Source organism: Trachemys scripta, chromosome 3 (assembly GCF_013100865.1).
Source record: "Trachemys scripta elegans isolate TJP31775 chromosome 3, CAS_Tse_1.0, whole genome shotgun sequence".
NCBI classification, from domain to species: Eukaryota; Metazoa; Chordata; order Testudines; family Emydidae; genus Trachemys; species Trachemys scripta.
Window position 1 is genome coordinate 1,750,306 of NC_048300.1, and position 20,925 is coordinate 1,771,230.

The 20,925-nt window shown below is 49.8% G+C and overlaps 1 protein-coding gene across 1 annotated transcript in view; it reads right to left on the bottom strand.

The window, feature by feature from the left end:
• Positions 1 to 1,302: 1,302 nt before the first annotated feature.
• The window catches only part of MAL (mal, T cell differentiation protein), a 28,081-nt gene continuing 8,458 nt past the window's right edge, over positions 1,303 to 20,925 (bottom strand). The window contains exons 2-4 of the mRNA XM_034763908.1: positions 6,327 to 6,494; positions 3,506 to 3,643; positions 1,303 to 2,795 (exon numbers count right to left, since the gene is read on the bottom strand). Coding sequence (XP_034619799.1) covers positions 2,721 to 2,795; positions 3,506 to 3,643; positions 6,327 to 6,494 — 381 coding nt within the window. The 3' untranslated portion in view covers positions 1,303 to 2,720. The remainder of the gene's footprint in view (positions 2,796 to 3,505; positions 3,644 to 6,326; positions 6,495 to 20,925) is intronic.

Here is a 20,925-nt window from a genome sequence, read left to right on the forward strand (position 1 = left end):
GTTGCTAACATAGGGGTTCTGCTGGCTCCGTGACTGCAAGCAAGTCTGGAAGGAGCCACCTTTTCCCCCATATATCTTGGGCAGTGCCTAGACCTTCTGCTGGGCTTACCCCTTCCCTTGTCCCCGCCGGATTCGATTAGCGCCGTCTGTCATGGCACAATGCACATATGTCATAGGAAATAGAGCAGCTCCACCGGGAGCGATTGGGGGCCCCACCCCAGAATAACCTATAGACACGTAGGGCTCAGACCCAGACTCTACTCCAAATCAGGCAGAGTGGAGATTTGAACCTGGGTTTCCCACTTCTTAGGTGGGTGCCAGCCAGGAAGTGCTATCGGGGGGAGGGGCAGCTCTTGCTTGCAAGACGGGTTGGCCTGGCTTAGACACCTAACTCGAGGGGAGGGTTCATGATCGAGAACCCCAAATGCATGATGGGGGAGGTGTCTCTCCCACCTGCAGTTAGGGCCTAACTTTCTTTGATGCCCCACCCCTCTCCTCCACATTTCCTAGTGGCTTGCTCGGCTGGCTTCTGTGAACCCCTTTCCAGGCACCTGACTCTCCCTCCTGCATTGTGCAGGGAGCCCTGGTGCCCAACTCAGGGTTGGGAGCTCCCCTAGGCAGCAGAGTATCTAAAAGGCACCTAAATCCCCCTTGTGACACTCATCCTTAGGAGCCTAAATCCCCTTGACTTTGTTAGATTTACTCAGAGCTCTGGTGGACAGACTTGAGCTCACGCCGCTTGCGCTACCCCACTCAAAATAGCTGCATAGCCGTTCAGGGAGGGAGGCAAGTTCAGAGCCCGAGCTCCAGCCCAGACCCCGGTGCCCAAACAGCTATTTTTAGTGTGTTAGTGCGAGCCCAGGTGTGACGACTTGAACTCGGAGCCTCACTGCCACGGGCTGTGCAGACGCACCCTGCCTGGCAAAGTCGCTTTCCAGAGTCTACCTATGTATCTTTGAGCAACGTTAAGAGTTAATCATAACAGCACTAGTGTAATGGTGTTAAATTCTCTGCAGCGGTTATGAAAAGACGACACAGACAAAGATTTTTGGAAAATCCATATCAAACTTTTTTTTATTAGCTATGCAGTATTTGTAAATTTCAAAAGATTTTCTTTGTGAATTCTTCCTAATGAACAAACCAAACAATTTGTTTGAGAATAGTTTATTATCCCTTTTGCGGTGATCATTATTTTAAAGTTAGCCTACAGACTACGCAGCACACCATCTAAATAATCTTCCCTCATCTGATTAAGACAACAGTAATTCCTTGGATGTATAATTTGCTCTCTTAACTCAAGAATATCCACATTGCCCCCCAGGGAAGCAGAATAGTTGTTCCTGTTTCTCATTGCAAAGTGAAGAGAACGTTTACAGTGACTGCCTGAAATACTGTTCTTTTACAACAGACGTTAAGGAAAACCCTTACGATGAATAAGTCCCAGAGCTGTGTTTCTATGTACCAGGAGATTTTGTACTAGGTCTGTTGCTGTCTGGATCAAGAAGAGAAAATATTTTGGTTCAAATATTCAAATTCAGGTGCTTAAAATTAAGCGCCCAAATACAGCTTCAGGTGTCTAACATTAGGCAGCTAAGTTTGAAAATGTGGCATGTATCTTTCAGAGCGTCAGGATTTTGAGTTGTTAGACCCTGTTCCTGCTTCCATTGAAGTCAGTGGCAATTGGCCTATTGGCATCAGGGTGTCAGAGCAGCACGTATACGTATTTGTGACCTTAAAAATGCTGACGCAGCTTGAATTATTCTGTTCAACGTGGTGAATTTTACCAATTCGTGTATCTGCTTCTTCTCCATTCTCACTCCCAGTGTTGAGAAAATGACAGAACATGTCACTCGTTTTTCTGTCTGTCTTGCCCAAAGAGCCAACAGACACACTATCGCCTTTCTTTGACAGTTGCTGCAGAATATGGCCCTGATCCTGCAAGCAGATCCCTGCAGCTTTGCAGAGCCCCCATGAAGTCAGTAGAGGTCTGCATGGAGCTGAATGCCGGATCGGGGCCCCTTTGAGCTACTCTGCATGTGGTTTATGTAAAATTAAACAATCCCCAAGGAAGTAAGCTGAAAGAGAGAGGAAGGCAAAGAGATGGGCCATGGTGAATGATGTCGTTATTTGTAGACCCCAGGAATGAATCAAGGTACTCAGTTGGGAGGCTTTCCTTTGAAAGTTTCATAGAGTTTGAGGCTAAAAGAGACCATTAGATCATCTAGTCTGACCTCCCTGAATTTCACAGGCCAGTTAATTTTCACCCAGATACCCCGATATTAAGCCCAAAGACTTGATTTAGACTAAAGCATTTCAGTCCTCAGGAGGCTAAACTGTTGAGACCAAAGTTCCACCAAAGCCCGAGGCTCCCTTCACTGGCAGGGGATTGAGAGATGCCCTTGATTCATTCCAACAGCTGGCCCAGTCCCAGGGAGATCGGACAAAACAGAGAGAAGTAAAGCAGGTTCCCAGTTCCCTACAACAAAACTGTGTCTGACTTAGAAGACACCAAAAAGAAACCATTTTGCTGAAAAATAGATATCTCCAGGCTGATTTTTTCTTCGTTGTCATGGTACCAAGTCCAAAGCAATGTATAGTAGTCTGTACATCAAAGTATACCAGTGTAAGATGAGCAATCATGTAACGACGTATGCTTGGATCGTAACTGGGAAGGATGCTCAAGAGGGATTCCTTAAGGCTTAGGGGAAGCTTTGGAGGTTTTATGATGATTTCCATCTCAGCAGAGAGAACCCTTTATGGATCACGTACGTCAAGGTGGCTAAAAATGCAAATACCTACAATGGAAACAGCTGGAGTCAGCTACAGTTAATTGCTAAAGGATATTGTTTGCTTACACTGGATTTGCACTTTTATTTGTGTTTGCCCATTCAGCAGTATTCGTATTAACCAGTACAGTACTTGGAGCCCAAAAGCAGTGACTCCATTCCAGAGTTGCTCAGGGTAAGATTTTCAAAGTCACCTAAGTGATTTAGAATCCAAGTGTCACTGAAAATGGGGGTCAAGTTCTTGAGTCACTTAGGTGCTTTTGAATTGGTTTCCCTGATCCTCACAATTAGTATTGTGAGTATCTCACAATAGGCGGGGTCTCAATCTCTGGTGGCGTCTCACACACTTTTCCCCTTTCTCAAATGGCTGCCATCTGCCATTTCTTTCAATGGGGCTGAACCAGGGGTGAAAGTAACTTACAGGTACTGCCGGAGTCCTGAGGGAGGCATGGCCTCATCTGGAAGAGGTGGGGCCTCTCAAGATTTAAAGGTCCTGGGGCTGTGGCAGGGCCTTTAAAACAACCCGGGGCTCCCAGCTGCAGAGGTGGCTGGGAGCCCCGGGGCTCACGTGCAAATTAAAGGGCCCAGGGCTCCGGCCGCTGCTGAGCTCCGGGCCCTTTAAATCCCCACTGCAGTTCCAGCTGGGATTTAAAGGGCTCGGGGCTCCCCGCCAATACATTTTGTTCACCCCTCCACTGTGAAAGCTATTTGACACTTACCACTGCTGCAATGTCTTCCTGGTAAATTTTAAATTGAGAGGCATTGTCGCTGTTGGATTGGGCCCCAATGGTGGCAGTGGCTTGTAAAACAGCAGCACTCAGGTAAAACAGAGCAGCCACTGAATGATAGAAAGCATCCTAGAAAACAATAATAATTAACAATCATTTCCAGGAATGCCATTCAGGTCAGAGAGGGAAGAAGGTACTCGAATCAAACACACACACTCTTCCGGCAGCGTGATGAAAGCACACACAGCCCCCACACAACTAGTTCATTTAACTTAAGACTCAGGCCAGAGTGGTTTGTGCAAATGTGATCCTGTCCAAGTCTGGCAGGTTGGCAAATAGATTTTGGCAGGAGCTGCACTGTAGCCCAGATCCTCAAAGATATTTAGGTGCCTAATTCCCAACGGGCCACTCCGAAAGGGAGTTAGGTGCCTGTATACTTTTGAGGATCTGGGTCTTTGCATCTCCACCTGTGATTCCATCTCCACTGATATCAGTGCCTCTTGTACGTGATATAAGAAGTGTTGCAGGGGCCAACTGGCAATGGGCAAATGGAAACCCATTTCTGCCACCATATGCTGGAAATTCTGATCTCACTAAGATGGGCAGGTACTCTTTGTTCGGTGTTTGTACAGCACCTAGCACAGCAGGGCCTGGCCTGTGACTGGAACTCCTAGGTGCTACAGTAATACAAACAATAAGTAAGAGAGCAGACAGGGGGACTCAAGGCAAAATCCCCAATTTTCCACAGGGTTGTGGTATATGGAGGCTGTTCTCCCCCATGTTGCGCCTGTGTGGAAGGCCACTCGGAGCAGGCCTCATTGCAAGGGAGCTGAGCTCCCAGTTACCGCAGGCCATGCCCTTCTGCTGAGACAACAAACAACAAAACCACCAATCCCAGCGGTACCACATCTCTGCCACTGTAGCCACGCTGCCTGCCCTGGGCACTGGGGTGGGGGCAGCGTGCGGAGCCTCCATGGCCGCCCCAGCACCTAAGGGTTGCAGAGACCTGGCGGCCACTTCCGGGAGCCACGCGGCACTAGGGCAGGTAGGGAGCCTGCCTTAGCCCCGGGCCCCCACTGCGCCGCTGACCGGACTTTTAATGACCAGAGCCATCAGGGTCCCTTTTCGACCGGGTGTTCCAGTCAAAAACCAGACGCCTGGCAACCCTAAGTGAGGGCCCAGTGATCCCAGGGAGGAGCAGAGCAGTTACATCCCCACCTGGCACTGTCTTGAATGGTACAAGGGCCTGGCTAACATGCTGCTCCGTGTGCCAGGGCCCCCGGAGGGCATGGCCAGTCAGTATGGGGCTATGGCAGGAGGGGCAGGGCCCCAGAGCCCAGGAGCCATCTTGTCCTCTTCCACCAATGACTCCTGAGGAGACTGGCTCCACCCTGCTCAGCTCGCCATCAAGGAGGACCTCTTCGTCCCGCCTCCCAAGACACTGGAGGAATGTTCCAGTGGAGAGGGAGGGAGGGAGGGAAACTTGGGATTCTTAGATTTTCTAGGGCACTCCTGAACCGTCATGTCTGAGCCCCTCACAACACCCCTGAGAGGGAGGGAAGTAGCTTTCCTGTTTAAACAGATGGGGAGACTGAGGCAAAGAGATTTGCCTGAGGTCATTCAGGGAGTCTGTAGCAGACCGAGAAACAGAACTCGGGTCAGGACAGAGCAATAATCGGAATTGCCATCCTATGGGAAGTTCTGATATTTCAACTCCCCCTCTCCCCGCTGAATTGGGACAAAGATGAAATATTGAAATTTTCCCCAGAACAAGTTTTCAAAACATTTCATTTTGGAAACAGTGAAAAGTTGCATTTCAGTTTGTTGAATTGACCCCTAAACATTTCACTTCAAGTCAGTTCAACATTAAACTGCATTGCCTCATGGGAGTTGTAGTTTGGGCATCTCAGGCCTCCATTCTCCCCAATGGGCTGAGCTCCCCAGCCATACTTCATCCTCCATGATGCACCTGAACTCATGTGTCTCACATGGTGTGCGCCATGGGGCTCCGTCAGAGTAGAACCGGTGTTGCACCATGGGAGGTGTGGTCCAGCCAGGGAGATCCGCCCATAAGCGAATGGGGACATGAGCAGTTTGAATTACAGTTCCCATAGGGCAATGGCATCCCCATTGGGAATGCAGTTTAGTGGTGAATTGACCCAAAGCAAAAATATTTTGTTTTGATTTTCCTGAAAGAAAATTGAAAAGTTTCAGCAAATTCAAAATCATCTTGTGGAAAATTTTAATTTTGCAAAAACTATTTCCCGTGAAAATAATTAACAGAACATTCCCAACCAGCTGTAACTCTGATCTTCCAAGTCCTGTGCCAACATCTAGTGCATAAGAACATCCTTTCCCTGCATGTGGCGCTATAGCTTATCAATGGCTGACATCTCAGAGGGGGCAGAAGGCTCCCCGGAAAGAAAGGGCTTTGGAGGAGAAGAGGGAAGGGAGGTACATCAGGAGGGGTGTGGACTACAGTCCCTTCCTGGGGCTATAGTGAAATGCAAAACACAGCTTTGCTAATTGCTCATCAGAACAGATGCAATATGCACAACTGCTGGGCTTCCTGCACCAGCAGCAACGGAGGCTGCTTATTCTGGATTCAGGGCCTGATAGCAGCTTTTGATAATCCTGCAATGGCACAGTGAGAGGCATATAAACCCAGTCTGCCAACACACATGCTTAACTTCACTTGACACCAATGAATAGTCCCATTGATTCAAGTACATGCCTAAGTGTTGGCTGGATCAGGGCCACAGTGCTCAGACTGTATGTGTCAGTGAGCTATACAAAGACAAGATCAGCTTACCACTGCGATCCAAGGAGATTTTCCACCATGAGCGCCACAGAAATAGAGGCACATGAGAAGAGTTGAAAATGTGAAGCAGAACACGGAGACAAACATAACCCAGCCTTGCAGTAATGGAGAAGCTACCCTGGTTGAGGCCACCAGGATCCAGACAAGGCCTCCAAAGACCTACAAGAAATAAGCAAAAGGGAAAGAGAACAGAATAATTCAGATTTCGTATCTTCCATCATTATGTGTCATGTTATGATCTCAAAAGACATAAGTCCATTGGTCTCAACCTGAAAGCTGTACATCAAGATTGCCTTCTTTCCCCAAGAAACTAATAGGGATATTAATTTAACAAACCCCGTCTTAATAAAATACAGCAGTTCCACACCTAGATTTCCCTTCTTCTCAGTCAATTCACAAGGCAGCAATCATCTAGTTCTGCAATTTATTGTCGTATGGGGGGGCAAATCGCCATCTCATACATGAATACAGGCAGTCCTCAGACTTATAACACAATTGGTTCCTTACAATTGCGTCGTAAGTCGGAACGTTGTAACTCGGAACCGCAACTACTCCATTGTGGGATGAGCGTCGTAAACTCAAAACCTATAGTCGTAAGTTGATTCAGGGTGTCAATCTAGAAGCATTGTAAGTGCAATTTGACTTAAATCGAACGTCATAAGTCTGAGGACTGCCTGTATTTAATAGCCCCAAAACAAAACACTTATGAGGGGAAGTGTTTCCTCCATGGAGTCCAACACTCAGACATAATAGTAGAGAAATTTTGCACAACCCAACTGCTACCTCTGGCCAAAGTTTGCTTAATTTTCCATTTTTAATGACATTTGTTGTTGAAAATTAGATTTTCTGTTAACAAAATAAATTCCAATGAAAAATTGTGTCTGCATCTTGGGGGGTTGTTGACCAGCAACTGGGCTCAACACTGCATTTGTTGAAATGTAAATAAGTAAATAAATAAGTAAACAAACAAAACATTTTTAACCCTTCCTGTAATATTGGTACTGGTTTTCTAGCTAGCTGTGCAGCTGCCATTGGTGTGCACATAGGCACTGTAAGTGCACTTGCAACAATAGACACACAGCTTTACATTGGCTCCTGGCTCTCCTGCTTTAACAATGTGGCTCTTAGAGTCAAAGGGCTGGAAGGGACCTCGAGAGGTCAGCTAGTCCAGTCCCCTGCACTCAAGGCAGGACTAATTATTAACTAGACCATCCCTGACAGGTGTTTGTCCAGCCTGCTCTTAAAAATCCCCAATGATGGAGATTCCACAACCTCCCTAGGCAATTTATTCCAGTGCTAAACCACCCTGACAGGAAGTTTTTCCTAATGTCCAACCTAAATCACCCTTGCTGCAATTTAAGCCCATTGCTTCTTGTCCTATCCTCAGAGGTTAAAGAGAACAATTTTTCTCCCTCCTCCTTTTATGTACTTGAAAATTGTTATCACATCCCCTCTCGGTCTTCTCTTCTCCAGACTAAACAAACCCAATTTTTTCAATCTTCCCTCATAGGTCATGTTTTCTAGAACTTTAATCATTTTTGTTGCTCTTCTCTGGACTCTCTCCAGTTTGTCCACATCTTTCCTGAAATGTGGCGCCCAGAACTGGATACAATACTCCAGTTGAGGCCTAATCAGCGTGGAATAGAGCGGAAGAATTACTTCTCGTGTCTTGCTTACATCACTCCTGCTAATACAGCTCAGAAGGGTTTGGCTACACAAGGATTTACTGTGCACTAACTTTAGGCTGTGTGCACTGACGGGTGTCTCTACACTGCACTTAGACACTCGTGGCTGGCCCGTGCCAGCTGACTCGGGGGCACAGGGCTTGGGCCAAGGGGCTGTTTAATTGCGGTGTAGACATGCAGGCAGAAGCCTGAGCTCTGGGACCCCATGATGGGGGTGGGTCCCTGGGAGGGCCGGTGCTACCATTAAGGCAAACTAGGCGGTTGCCTAGGGCACCAAGATTTGGGGGCGCCAAAAAGCGGTGCACCCAATTTTTTTTTTTTTACAGCGTTCCTGGGCTGAGCTGTCGGCGGCACGCTGACACGTGCGGCTCAGACTCCCTCTCCCAGTGCAGCGGCCGCTCCATGCAATTATTGTCATTGCCGGCGGGGGCGGCGTGCTTGTGGAGGGGGCATAGCAGAGGTGCGCTGGGGTGGGGAGGCGCTTCAGGACGGGGGGGGGGAGCTACCGCAGGGCTGGGGGGGGCGAAACTTCCTTGCATCGGCCCTGGTCCCAGGCTCCAAGCTGAGCCTGGCTGTCTCTACAGCAATTAGAGAAACAAGGTGGGGAGATCAGACCTTTTATTGGACCAACTTCTGTTGGTGAGCGAGCTTGTCTGGGACCAGTATGGCTACAACAACACTGCATGCTACACTGCAGCTAAACCGCCCCATAGCCTGAGCCCAAGTCAGCAGGCATGGGCCCGCTGCCGGTGTCTAACTGCAGCGTAGACACATCCAACTTGGCTTTCATACACACCGTACAATTCTTAATGCGTTCCAATGGGCCAGTGAATACTCTTCAATCCACTTTGAAAGTGAAGTGAGTGTGACACACCGTACCTCAGAATGACACCCTGTAGCCCCCACAGATGTCATACAAAGCATGCCATGTAAGGTATCAGATGAAAGGTCATGATCTGCTGAAACCTGCTTGTCTGTCCAAATATGTATATCGTTAGTGTGTATACAGTTATGAGATTGTACTGTATGGTTGTTAGTGAAATATGCTGCAAGTTTGCTAGTGACACATGAAGGATCCCTGCCCAACGGGGTGTTGACCACCCATTAATCAACCTTGTGACTCAGCCATGCAAGCATCACACAACGGGAATTGCTCAGTCATTGTGACATGGGGACTGATTGTTCACTGTGACTCAGCAAAGCCCACCAGGACGTGCCTCACTAGTGTCTGCCAGGCACATGGGCCAAGGGTGTAAAACAAGGAACAATAGCATCATGTCTTCACCTTTCTCCTTCCCCACCTACACTGGACACAACCAGGATCCTGAGAAGACAAAGGTCATCTGAGGAGACTGGTCCAGGCTCAGGGGGAAGCCTGTGCAGTAAGGACTGTAACATCCAGTGAGGTGAGAACATTGATCTAAATACTGCCTCGTGTAATAATATTTAAGATTAACTGTGTGCTTATTTTTATGTTCTTTGGTAGCCATCTCTGTCCTTTTATGTCAACCATTTATAATCACTTAAAACCTGTCTGCCTGTAGTTAATAAACCTGCTTTATATTTTACCTAAAACAGTGTGTTTTGCTTGAAGTGCTTGGGAATTCTCAGATCAGATTACAAAGGCTAAATGTCCTCTCCACATTGAGGGAGGGGTGGACTGGGTAATAAATTTATACTGGTCAGGCTTCTGAGCAGGGCAGAATAGTACAGCTCTGGGGTCCTAGGCTGGGGAGCTGCGGGGAACTGGCTGGAAACTCTCCATTGTTGGTTCATGAGTGGCCGGGAGAAGCATTTATGTAACTCAGCTGGGTGTGTCCCCGCCTGTGGATGGCTGTGTAAGTGCAGGACCTGGAGAGGTTTGTAGCTTGTCACAGCATCACAGTGGGAGAGGGAGCCCAGGTCAGAGGAACAGAGGGCTCAGTGGTACCCCACTTCCAGGTTGCACCCCAGGGATCCCATCACAGTAAGTTCATTGTATATTGACATTCGTGCGCGCACACTGCTTATCCACATAAGCTTAGCAGGCCTCTGATGGCTATCCCACAATGCTTTGCATGCTGCCAGGAACAACCTGTCGGTTTACTTGTGTGTCCTCCAGTGCTCTGGGGTTACGCTGCGCTGACGTGCCCTCCCTGTTTAAATGTACGCACAGAGAACCCTGTGTCTGAGCCACTCCCGTCCTTTAGGTGGGTCTTTACTCCTCACTTCTAATCCTCACCCATGTTAAGGGTCGCTCCAACCTCATCTGACAATCAGTCAGGGGCTTGTTCACCTGCACATCTACCAATGTGATATATGCCATCATGTGCCAGCAATGCCCCTCTGCCATGTACATTGGCCAAACCGGACAGTCTCTACGCAAAAGAATTAATGGACACAAATCTGACATCAGGAATCATAATACTCAAAAACCAGTGGGAGAACACTTCAACCTGTCTGGTCATTCAGTGACAGACCTGCGGGTGGCTATATTACAACAGAAAAACTTCAAAAACAGACTCCAACGAGAGACTGCTGAGCTGGAATTGATATGCAAACTAGACACAATCAACAAAGGATTGAATAAGGACTGGGAATGGCTGAGCCATTACAAACATTGAATCTATCTCCCCTTGTAAGTATTCTCACACTTCTTATCAACCTGTCTGTACTGGGCTAGCTTGATTATCACTTCAAAAGTTTTTTTTTTTTTCCCCTCTTACTTAATTGGCCTCTCAGAGTTGGTAAGACAACTCCCACCTGTTCATGCTCTCTGTATGTGTGTATATATATCTCCTCAATATATGTTCCATTCTATGTGCATCCGAAGAAGTGGGCTGTAGCCCACGAAAGCTTATGCTCTAATAAATTTGTTGGTCTCTAAGGTGCCACAAGTACTCCTGTTCTTTTTGCGGATACAGACTAACACGGCTGCTATTCTGAAACCTGACGTTCTGAGATGCTTTTATTTATTCCCAGCTTTGTCCTGGGAAGGGAACACATTTCTTTGGCTAGTCTCAAAAGGCCCAATAGTTCGACACATTGAGAGAACCCACTGGATGGAAGCATTGTGCAAGTCCAGAATCAATCCAGCATGTATGTTCACATGAATGAGGTCTTCTGCAAACCCCGGAGGAAACATTTTCTGGTTCTCACCCAACTTAGTGACCAACTTCGAAGCCTATTGATGCAAGAGACACACTAAGCACTATGTAGAAGTATTTTTACTCTTCCCTATCCCTCCTGGAGATTAACAGCTGCATGCCTCTTTCATGAACTTAGAATATACACGTTTATTAGTAGGTCTAACAACAAACCAGGCAGCAATCACAACACAGTTGCACAAATAGGGTCTGAATTTGCTTGGGCAGTTGCTGGACTCTGCAGACGATCCATGACTCGCTAGCAGCGAGGGGCTGTGGAGATCCCCAAGAATCGGTAGGTGCTCAGTTGAAACCCAGCGCAGTGTGGAATGGGAGGTTAAAAAAAAAAAAAAAAAAAAACCTGTTCCAGGTATCGTTTTCTGAAATTCTTCACCATAAGTAGGTAACATGAGCCCACACACCGGGAGAGAGGGACCTAGTTTACTCTGTTAAAGCAAAGAGCAGGACAGCCTGATGAATAGCCCCTCCAATTATCTGTCAAGTATGGGAAAGGATAATGAGCCCAGAGCCCTGCTATTTCCCCCAAAGCCTCAGTGTTGTCAAACACTTCAGACAGCTGTTCCAACATCTCTTAGCACCATTCACAGCCATTAGCAATGGAAGAGTGGCTGCTGGCTGCCTAATGTCACTTCTCCTCTCTCAGGCAGGCAGAATTCTGCCCCACAAATCAAGCCTCACCCACTTCACCTGTTGTAAAAGTGTCTGATTTGAGAGGTCATGAAAGCTGCTGCTAAGTGCCTTGTTCACCTCCCTCCCTCCCACACATTTCTGTTCCCGAGTTCCCATACCATTTTTTAGCTTGACATTGAAATAAGCAAACAAAAAAGAAAAGAATGCAGCCCCTCCGGCACAATGCTGAGCTCTCATGGCCTGGCAAGCTGCAGCAGAGGGCCTCTCGGGAGGAGGGGGGGAGTTTTGGGGGTTGATTTTTACCCCTGAAGTTTTGAGAACGTTCTGTTCTGGACAAGCGGGGAATACGACGCGGCCAGGCTCTCTCGCATCCAGACCTCTGTGGGGTCTAACCAGCCTGCCCCTTTCCAGGCCTGCCATCAATAACACTCTTAGCACGACGCATTTGAGAGAAAGTGGGACACTTCTCTCACACTTATTTGAGGAGCGCTCTTAAAGGACTGAGCCCTGACTGCCCATGACATGCTGCTTTCTAGAAGGCCTGGCCACAGTCCCCTCTAGTGACTGGCCTGTACCGAATACAGGAACCTCCACCTCAGGTCCTACGGATTTTGCTTTTAGTGCTCAGGGTCTTAAATTAACCCCTTCCCACTCTTCTCATACAGAGATCTCACAGCACTGTACAAAGGCCAGTATCACTACCCCCATTTTATAGATGATGAAACTGAGGCACAGGGCAGTGAAGTGACTTGCAAGTCACCCAGCAGCAGAGCTGGGAATGGAGCCAGTCCAGTGCTCTCTCCACTGGTCGATACGGCCTCCCCTGCTGAGGGCGATGTCTGTCTCCCCACCGCTGACTGCGGGGATATAGCTGTATGCTGCTGTGTGACCCGGGCAAGTCACTTCTGTTTCCCCTCCTGCCCGCTCCCTCCCTGTCTGTCGGGTCTGTGAGCTCGTTGGGGCACAACCTGCCCCTCAACCTTGTGCCTGTGCAGCACCTAGTGTGATGAGGCCCCAGTGCCAACCAAGGCCTCCGGGCACTAACGTACTGGAATAATTGCAATCTGCAGAGACCGCCTGCCACACACAGCAGCTCAGCAACGGAACTTGGCAAACAATTAAATTACCATCCTGAAAAAGGGTTTGAACAGAACAGGTGCAGGGATGTGGTGATTTTATTTCACCTTGCATGGATAATATTGACCAGAACATGGCCTGGTCCAGCGAGCTGATCCACAAGGCAAGATCCTTGTACCCCGGTGGAGCTGAGAGCAGGATCAGACCTATGAAAAGACAATGTGGTAAGTGAGGTCGTCCCCTTTGAGCAGTCTGAGGTTCTGCGTTTGTACAGCCTCTAGCACAATGGGTCCTGGGTCACGCTTGTGTTCCTAGGCACTACAAATCGTCAGCATCCACGGCAGTTTAATGGTTCCCTTCCTAGATGACACCGCTTAGAGTCTGAAACAGAGGTGTGAGATCTCAGCAGAACCTCCCCACCTTTACTTACGAATTGTGAGGGTAACGCAGAGAGCAGCGCACTGGGAACACCCGAGTGTGTCTGTCATGTTGCAGCATTTTGTAACTAACAAAACCCCACGCTGCCCATGTGCCCCCAAGCACACAGCGCTTCATGCACTTGGAATCCAGAGCTCCACAGATGAGGCCTCCAGTGAAATATGAGAACGGCCACATTGGGTCAGACCAAACATCCATCTAGCCCAGTATCCTGTCTTCCGACAGTGGCCAATGCCAGGTGCCCCAGAGGGAATGAACAGAACAGGACAATTATGGAGTGATTCATCCCCTGTCACCCATTCCCAGCTTTGGGCAAACAGAGGCTAGGGACACCATCCCTGCCCATCCTGGCTAATAGCCACTGATGGACCTGTCCTCCATGAATTTATCTAGTTCTTTTTTGAACTCTGTTATAGTCTTGACCTTCACAACATCCTCTGGCAAGGAGTTCCACAGGTTGACTGTGCACTGTGTGAAGAAATACTTCCTTTTGTTTGTTTTAAACCTGCTGCCTATTAAACTCCTTTGGTGGCCCCTATTTCTTGTGTTATGAGAAGGAGTAAACAACACTTCCTTATTTACTTTCTTCACCCCAGTCATGATTTTATAGACCTGTATCATATCTCCCCTTAGTCATCTCTTTTCCAAGCCGAAAAGTCCCAGTCTTACTAAGCAACAGAGGGTCCTGTGGCACCTTTGAGACTAACAGAACCACAGGACCCTCTGTTGCTTTTTACAGATTCAGACTAACACGGCTACCCCTCTGATACTTGACACCAGTCTTACTAATCTCTCCTCATACGGAAGCTGTTCCATGCCCCTAATCATTTTTGTTGCCCTTCTCTGTACTTTTTCCAATTCTAATATATCTTTTTTGAGATGAGGAGACCACATCTATATGCAGTATTCAAGATGTGGGTGTACCATGGATTTATATAGAGGCAATAGGACTTCCAGCTGGCTCCCCAGGCAGGCAGCTAGCTGGAGTGATCAGTAAAAGAAAGGCTGTGTTAGGAGAGTAAACAGACAGCGGGCAGAGGAATGTGGCCTCCCCTAGAGGCAGCCCCATTATGCTGATGTGGTATCGCATTCCCTTCCCTGAGAGGCTCCCTTCACCTTCCCCCATCTGAGTCAATGCAACAGCAAACAGCTGAAGCTGCCTTTGCCTGGGTTTTCCACATAGTTTAAAGCTGTCAGGGGCTCATCAGTGCTGATGGACCATAGCTAAAGGTGCAGCCTTTTGGGTCAGCCAAGCCCCCAGAGCCGGCTGTATGAACCGGACCCGCTGCAGCCTTAGGCGGGAAGTCCCAGGAGGAAAGGCTAGAGAGGGTGGCCTGTCTGCTCTCAGCTAGAAGTGCCACCAGAGCCGCCTTTCTTGGGGCATCTCAGTCCTCCCAGGCACGCCTAGGACCTGGAAGAGACTCTCCGCCGAACCCCAGGGAGGATGGAAATCAGAACAGCTCCCCTGAAGGCAGTGACATCGATGCAGCCGCTGTGGAGCCGGCTCCCCAGAGCTGACCTAGGAATGCCGTTTGGTTCAGTTCCAGCAGTGCGTGACGGTGAGGCGTGTTCCCTGCCAGCCTTGCCCTCCCAGCTCCTGCCTCAGCACCATAACAACCTCACGCAGCCACCCGCTCCGGAGTGCGGCAGCCGGTCTGTTAACTCCCCCAGCCCTAAGGTAGCCAGATTTCTGAAACCGCCAGAGAACAACAACAACAGTCTCCATTGCCCCAGCCAGCGACAAAGCCACTAACACGTCAGGGGAGCTCCAGCAATTAGTCTCAGTGCTAGAGACGCTTGGAGCCAGAGATACCAGTCTGGAGACACAGCTAGATGTGGTGACTGCACAGACACCCTCCAGCCAAACACACACAATCAGGGGCTAGTGTGGGAACATCTCCCCTCCCCTTGTTATGGGAGTGCCATGACTTTCGCTGCTGGGAAGTCAGACCGGCCCCTCAGGCCTGCTCTACACACAAGTTGTACCACTTGAACTATCCCAGTGTAGTTGGAGCAGTTCGACCCCCTGGCGTGGGCACAGCTGTCCCAGTATAAAGGTTCTTATCCCAGGATAGCTGTATGGGAAGGGGAGTCGCGGAGCTGCAGCCACACTACGGTTTAGAAGTAGCTCGGTAAAAAGCCCACACCTGAACGGTGTGTCGAGTAGTGTAGAAGGGAACAGGTCATATGTGATTATTGCTGGCGGGTTCCCCAAGCCCCGTAGGGAATTGGGAGCACAAATCCCACAGACTCGTTTCCCATCAGCACTTTTGAAAATATGGCCCTGGACAATGGCTGTAAAGGCTACAGAGAGAATCAAGCTTCTGCTCATTACAGCGCCGGATTCCAGAAAGCTGTGTGCCCTTTAGCTGCTTCTTCCGAGGACTGGTCAGCGAATTCTAGCCCCATCCTCTGGATCCGATTTCCCGTCTCTGCTTTCTCAGGGAAGAGAGTTCTAGTGTGCTCCTGCTGAGGTATCAGACTTTGCCAGTGTCCCACTAGCTGTCTGGCCAGCAAAATGCAGCAAGGAACACAAGATGGGATTGTTGCTTAGACTGCAGGCTAAGTCCTGGAAATACAGGTTTTCTTTTTCAGCCAGTCAGTTCACATTGCTGCATCCAATAACTAGCTCGTCAGTGGGGAAAGTCCCTTCTATGTTGTGGGTTAACAATTCTGTTGCAAACTTCTTTTGTTGCTCTTTTGTTACTAGTAGGGCACTTTGGGATTTGTAGCCATTCCTTGACGACTGTTTTTACAGTTCTGCAAATACACTTGTAAAACCAACACTTCCTTTGCAAACAGAGACAAGGAGTTGGAAGCGCGGCCCGTTGTTCTCCAGAACCCGTGTGAGGGCAGGTGTCCCAGGGTGCCTTGTTTGCGTCTTTTCCCTCCTCTCTCAAAGGCGCTGGCACCATGTCACCAGCTGCTGTGAGTTACACAGCGGTGGGTGTTCCCGAGGCTGCGGTACAAAAGCAAGCCAGGAGCCTAGGCAGTAGTGGAGAGTAGTGCCTGGACTCCAGCCAGATAGAATCACAGAGTCCAAGGCCAGCAGGGTCCACCTGACCGCCGGTGTCACACAGCCAGGGAGCCTCCCCCGGCCCAGACCTTGCTTGCGGGGGTCTTTCAGAAAGAGATGCAAAGTTGGGTGGTTCAGACCGTGCCAGAGCCCGGCTGAGAAATCCCCTCCACTCCCCATTGGGCTCAGAGCACTGACTTCATTAGCGGAAACAGGGTTTGCTCTTACCTAAGGGACCGCGGTTACTCTGCGCACACAGCCCCTCGCAGGCTCCTTTCTCTCCTGCCGGCTTCCATTCATGCTTCACCAGCACTGAGCCATGAACCCACAGTGGGCGATGCCCAGTTTAAATGGTTTTATTCCAAACTGCCTCCTACACAGTCGAGTTCCCCTGACATCCTGCTCCCCTGCATCCAGTTCCCACTTCTCCCTGTCCATCGGGCCATGCCCTGAGCCCAGACCCTCCTCCCCTCCCTCCATAGCCAGACCCCCGCAGCCCCGTCAGTGCCCCAGCACACGTCCCCTTCGTCCCGTCCCTCCATCCAGGGTGCAGAGGCCAAGGGCAGGGTACAGTGAAGGGGGAACTGACCCTGGCTTGGTGCTAGGGCTGGCACAGGGGCCAAGGGGAGCCAGCCTCACCCCCTTATTCAATGGATCCCAGCATGGCTCTGGCCTAGGGTACGGCTGCCCAGCCTTGCGCCACCAGCTGCTCTTGCCTGGTGGGATTTCGTGGGAGTGGTTGATAGCTGGTCACGCTGGCCACATCTTGTCTCACCCAGGAGCGGTGCCAGGGTTTTTGGCGCCCTAGGCGGGGGTCCTTCCGCGCTCCCGGTCTTCAGGGCGCTTCCCTTCCTCCCGAGGGGAGGGCACGGCGCCGGAAACCCGGGGCGCGGAAGGCCCCCCCCGCCCCGCCGCCGAATTGCCGCCCCCCCCCCCCAAATCCTGGTGCCCTAGGCAACCGCCTAGGTTGCCTAAATGGAAGCGCCGGCCCTGATCTCACCTCCAGTCTTCCCTGAATAGCTCCTGTTCTCACTCCTCTCCACCGCTCTCCCGGCTCCTCTCCTCCCCCAAACCTTCCCCCGCTCATGGCCTAACTACCTCCGCTCAATAGGCGACAGGTTTCACCAACAGGCTGGAGTGAGAAACTTTCCCCAGGCTGGTTTGTGGTGCCTACTCCCTGCCTAGATAACAGGGATCCTCCCCTTCCTCGTGCTCCCTACACTCACTTGTCGTCTCGCCTGAAGTGCCACGGCAGACGCCTCAGGGAAAGATCCTGGCCCTTCCCGTATGTGCAGCACCCGGCACCGTGACCGGGACCTCTGGGGGCCCGTTACATTTTCCTGACTCCTCCCTTGGATCGCTGTGAGAGCTGGCTGAACAATGGTTTTTCTGCTCACCAGCAAGTCTGAAAAATCGGGGGTGGGGGTGGTGCTGGGGTTGAACTGAAAACAAAACGTTCGTGACTTGAAAAGTTTAAAAAAAAAAAAAAAAAAAGTTGCTCAACCCAAATTGTTTTGGTTCCATTTCAAGCATTTTAATGTTTTTGAAACAAAGACATTTTAAATCAAAAAACAAAACATTTTGTTTAAAAAAAAAAAACAAAAAAAAAAAAAACCAACCATTGACATGTGGTGATTTGGGGGGAATTTTATTAGTTTTTTGCCCCCCCCCCCAAACCAAATTTGGCAAATTCAGCACAAATCTGTGAAATATTTCAGGGCCACTGAAGCTGCCTGTTTCACGGTAAATAAGTTTCATATGGAGAGTTTCACCCAGCTGGGGTGACCAGATGGAAAGTGTGAAAAATTGTGATGGGGGGTGGGGGTAATAGGAGCCTAGATAAGAAAAAGCCCCAAATATCAGGACTGTCCCTATAAAATCGGGACACTTGGTCACCCTACACCCAGCACTGATCGCTATTCTTATGCTCAACAGCTCTGCCCCCGCACTTTCACTACCCCCATCAGGAACTCCTCCTTCCCCCGCCGAAGGCTAGAGAGCCGAGTTCAAAACGCGCGTTGCTGCTCCTCGGGGTCACTGCTCTCCCAGCCACAGGGCCAGGCGGGGCCCAGCTTTGGACCCCCTTGTTGCTACTCTAAAGGCTGGTCTACACTGGGGGGGGAGCGGGGGAAATCGATCTAAGATACAGAATTTCAGCAGTATCTTGGATCGAATTACCTGGGGTCCACATGGCGCGGGATTGACAGCCGCTCGCTCTGGTGGAGTTCCGGAGTCGATGGGGAGCGCGTTTGGGGATCTATATAGTGCATCTTAACGAGACGCGCTATATCGATCCCGGATAAATCGATTGCTACCTGCCGATATGGCGGGTAGTGAAGACGTACCCTAAGCAGCAAAAGCAAACCAGCTTTTCTCTCTGCCATTGTCTGCAGCTGAAAGTGTTTCCAGCCCATCTGAGCTGCGCCGGGTACACCCCCCATCAGTGTCACCTGGGTTTGTTTTCAGCACGGCTCAGCCATGTGCCCATGGCTGCTGCCCAGGCTACATGCTATGTACACGTGTGCTAGCTGGAGCAGGTGTGCAGGAACAGGGGCCTCACACCCCCACCCCCCAGGGTAGCCCTCGCCTAAGTGACTCACTTAAGTCAAACAGCAAGTCAGTAGCAGAACAGGGCACTGAACCCAGGTCTGAGCCTAGGGTGACCAGATGTCCCGATTTTATAGGGACAGTCCCTATATTCAGGGCTTTGTCTTATATAGGCACCTGTTACCCCTCATCCCGATTGTTCACACTTGCTATCGGGTCACCCTATCTGAGCCCCAGGCCAGCACCCTAACCCTGGACTGTCCTTCCTCCCCTGCCTGAAACCCAAGCTCCTGGAGTGAGCCAGGCCTCATGGGGCTCAGGCTAGACTTTTACTGTTTAGTCTCAACCACTGTAGCCTCCAGCCCTTCTTTTCCGGTTGCATTTGCTTCTCCTGCCCCACCCAACTCTCCTCTGGGCACTGGCAGCAAAGTGAAACTTACTCGATCTACATCTCTGATCCTTCCTGGGGTAACATCGCAGGAATGTAGGTTGCAAATTCCAAAGGAGCCTAAAGGGAGTTAGACCCCAAACTCCTGGCACTTAACTCCCTTAGGAAATCCCAACCTTCTCACATTTCACTTTGCTACTTCAGCAGCGAGGAGGTGCAAGGAGAACGTGAGAACAGCTCAGGAGGTTTTTGCTGCTCTTCTCTGCCTTTGGAGTCTGCTACTTCGTGCTACTTCTCCACTCTGGCTGCACCTTCTTTTCCTGCATAGCTGACGGGCCACACAGATCGGCGCTTGGTGGGCTGGGAAGAAGGTGGCACCTAGATGGGGAAACATCCAAGCTCTCTCTGTGGCACTCAGCCTGGGGGGTAGTTAAACAGAACGCCCAAAGCCAGGCTCGGGGGCGTGGGGCCGTGCAGATGAAAATGACAATATTTACGCAAACCCTGAGGAAGCTGGCCCTCGGAGTGTCACGGGGCCGGATGATACTCTTTCAAATCAAGCAGTCATGCAGCTAAAATTTCCCCACACCTTTCTTTGGAAGTGTTTCCTCTAACAGCACTCATCATTTGTGATGAGGGTCCTGACAGCTTTGTTGTGTTTCTGTAGCTACAAAAAAAGTGGGGGGGGGGAGAAGAGGAGCGGGGAAGTGTTCCCTTAGTAATCCAAAATTATGATAATAAAACCCAGCGATCACACGGGATGTAACAACTCAGGGCAGCTGACTTCGTGCCAGCACCAGAATCAAATCAAACTGTCCTCAGCCAGATTCACAAAGCTCATTGGAAGGACCAGTTTGGCAGAGGCCAACAGCCTGTCGCAATGAGAGCACAAGGGTCTGCCAAGATGGATCCACTTGCAGGAGGGGGGCCACCGTCTGAGCAAAACCTCCTCTGGCAGGTTGCATCAGAGTGATGTTAAAAAGCAGAGAAAACACCCAACCTGCAGCACATTCCGGTCTGGTTTCCTCAGGGCGTCTGCTTTGAGCTGGAGGGGCTAGAGGGGCCCCTGATAACTTTGATCAAGCTAGCGCACTGCAAGCAGAGGGCAGCCAGCACGGCGCGAGCAGCGGGAAACCAAAATGGCAGGTTCATGCTCAGGGCGGCCTGCCCCTGCTGCCGCTCACACCACTGCAGCTTGCGTTCGATGTGTAGCGCTATCAGAGCTGGCCCAGGTACGTCTCCTCCAGCTGGAAATTACCTCTCCAGCTTGAAGCGCAGACATACTCTACATGGCCTTGCTATCACAGCTTGTCTGGAAAGCTCTGAACATCGAATATCTGACTAGAATTAGGGTTCAGAGTAGCAGCCATGTTAGTCTATATCCACAAAAAGAACAGGAGTACTTGTGGCACCTTGGAGATATTTTTGCTGGTGCATAAGAGGAAACTGATGTTTACTGGCATTTAACGATAAAAATCTAACCCTTCCAAGACTAATTCTAGTCAAAAGAATAGGAGTACTTGTGACACCTTGGAGACTAACAAATTTATTGTAGCATAAGCTTTTTAAATAAATTTGTTAGTCTCCAAGGTGTCACAAGTACTCCTATTCTTTTGACTAGAATTAGTCTTGGAAGGGTTAGATTTTTATCGTTAAATGCCAG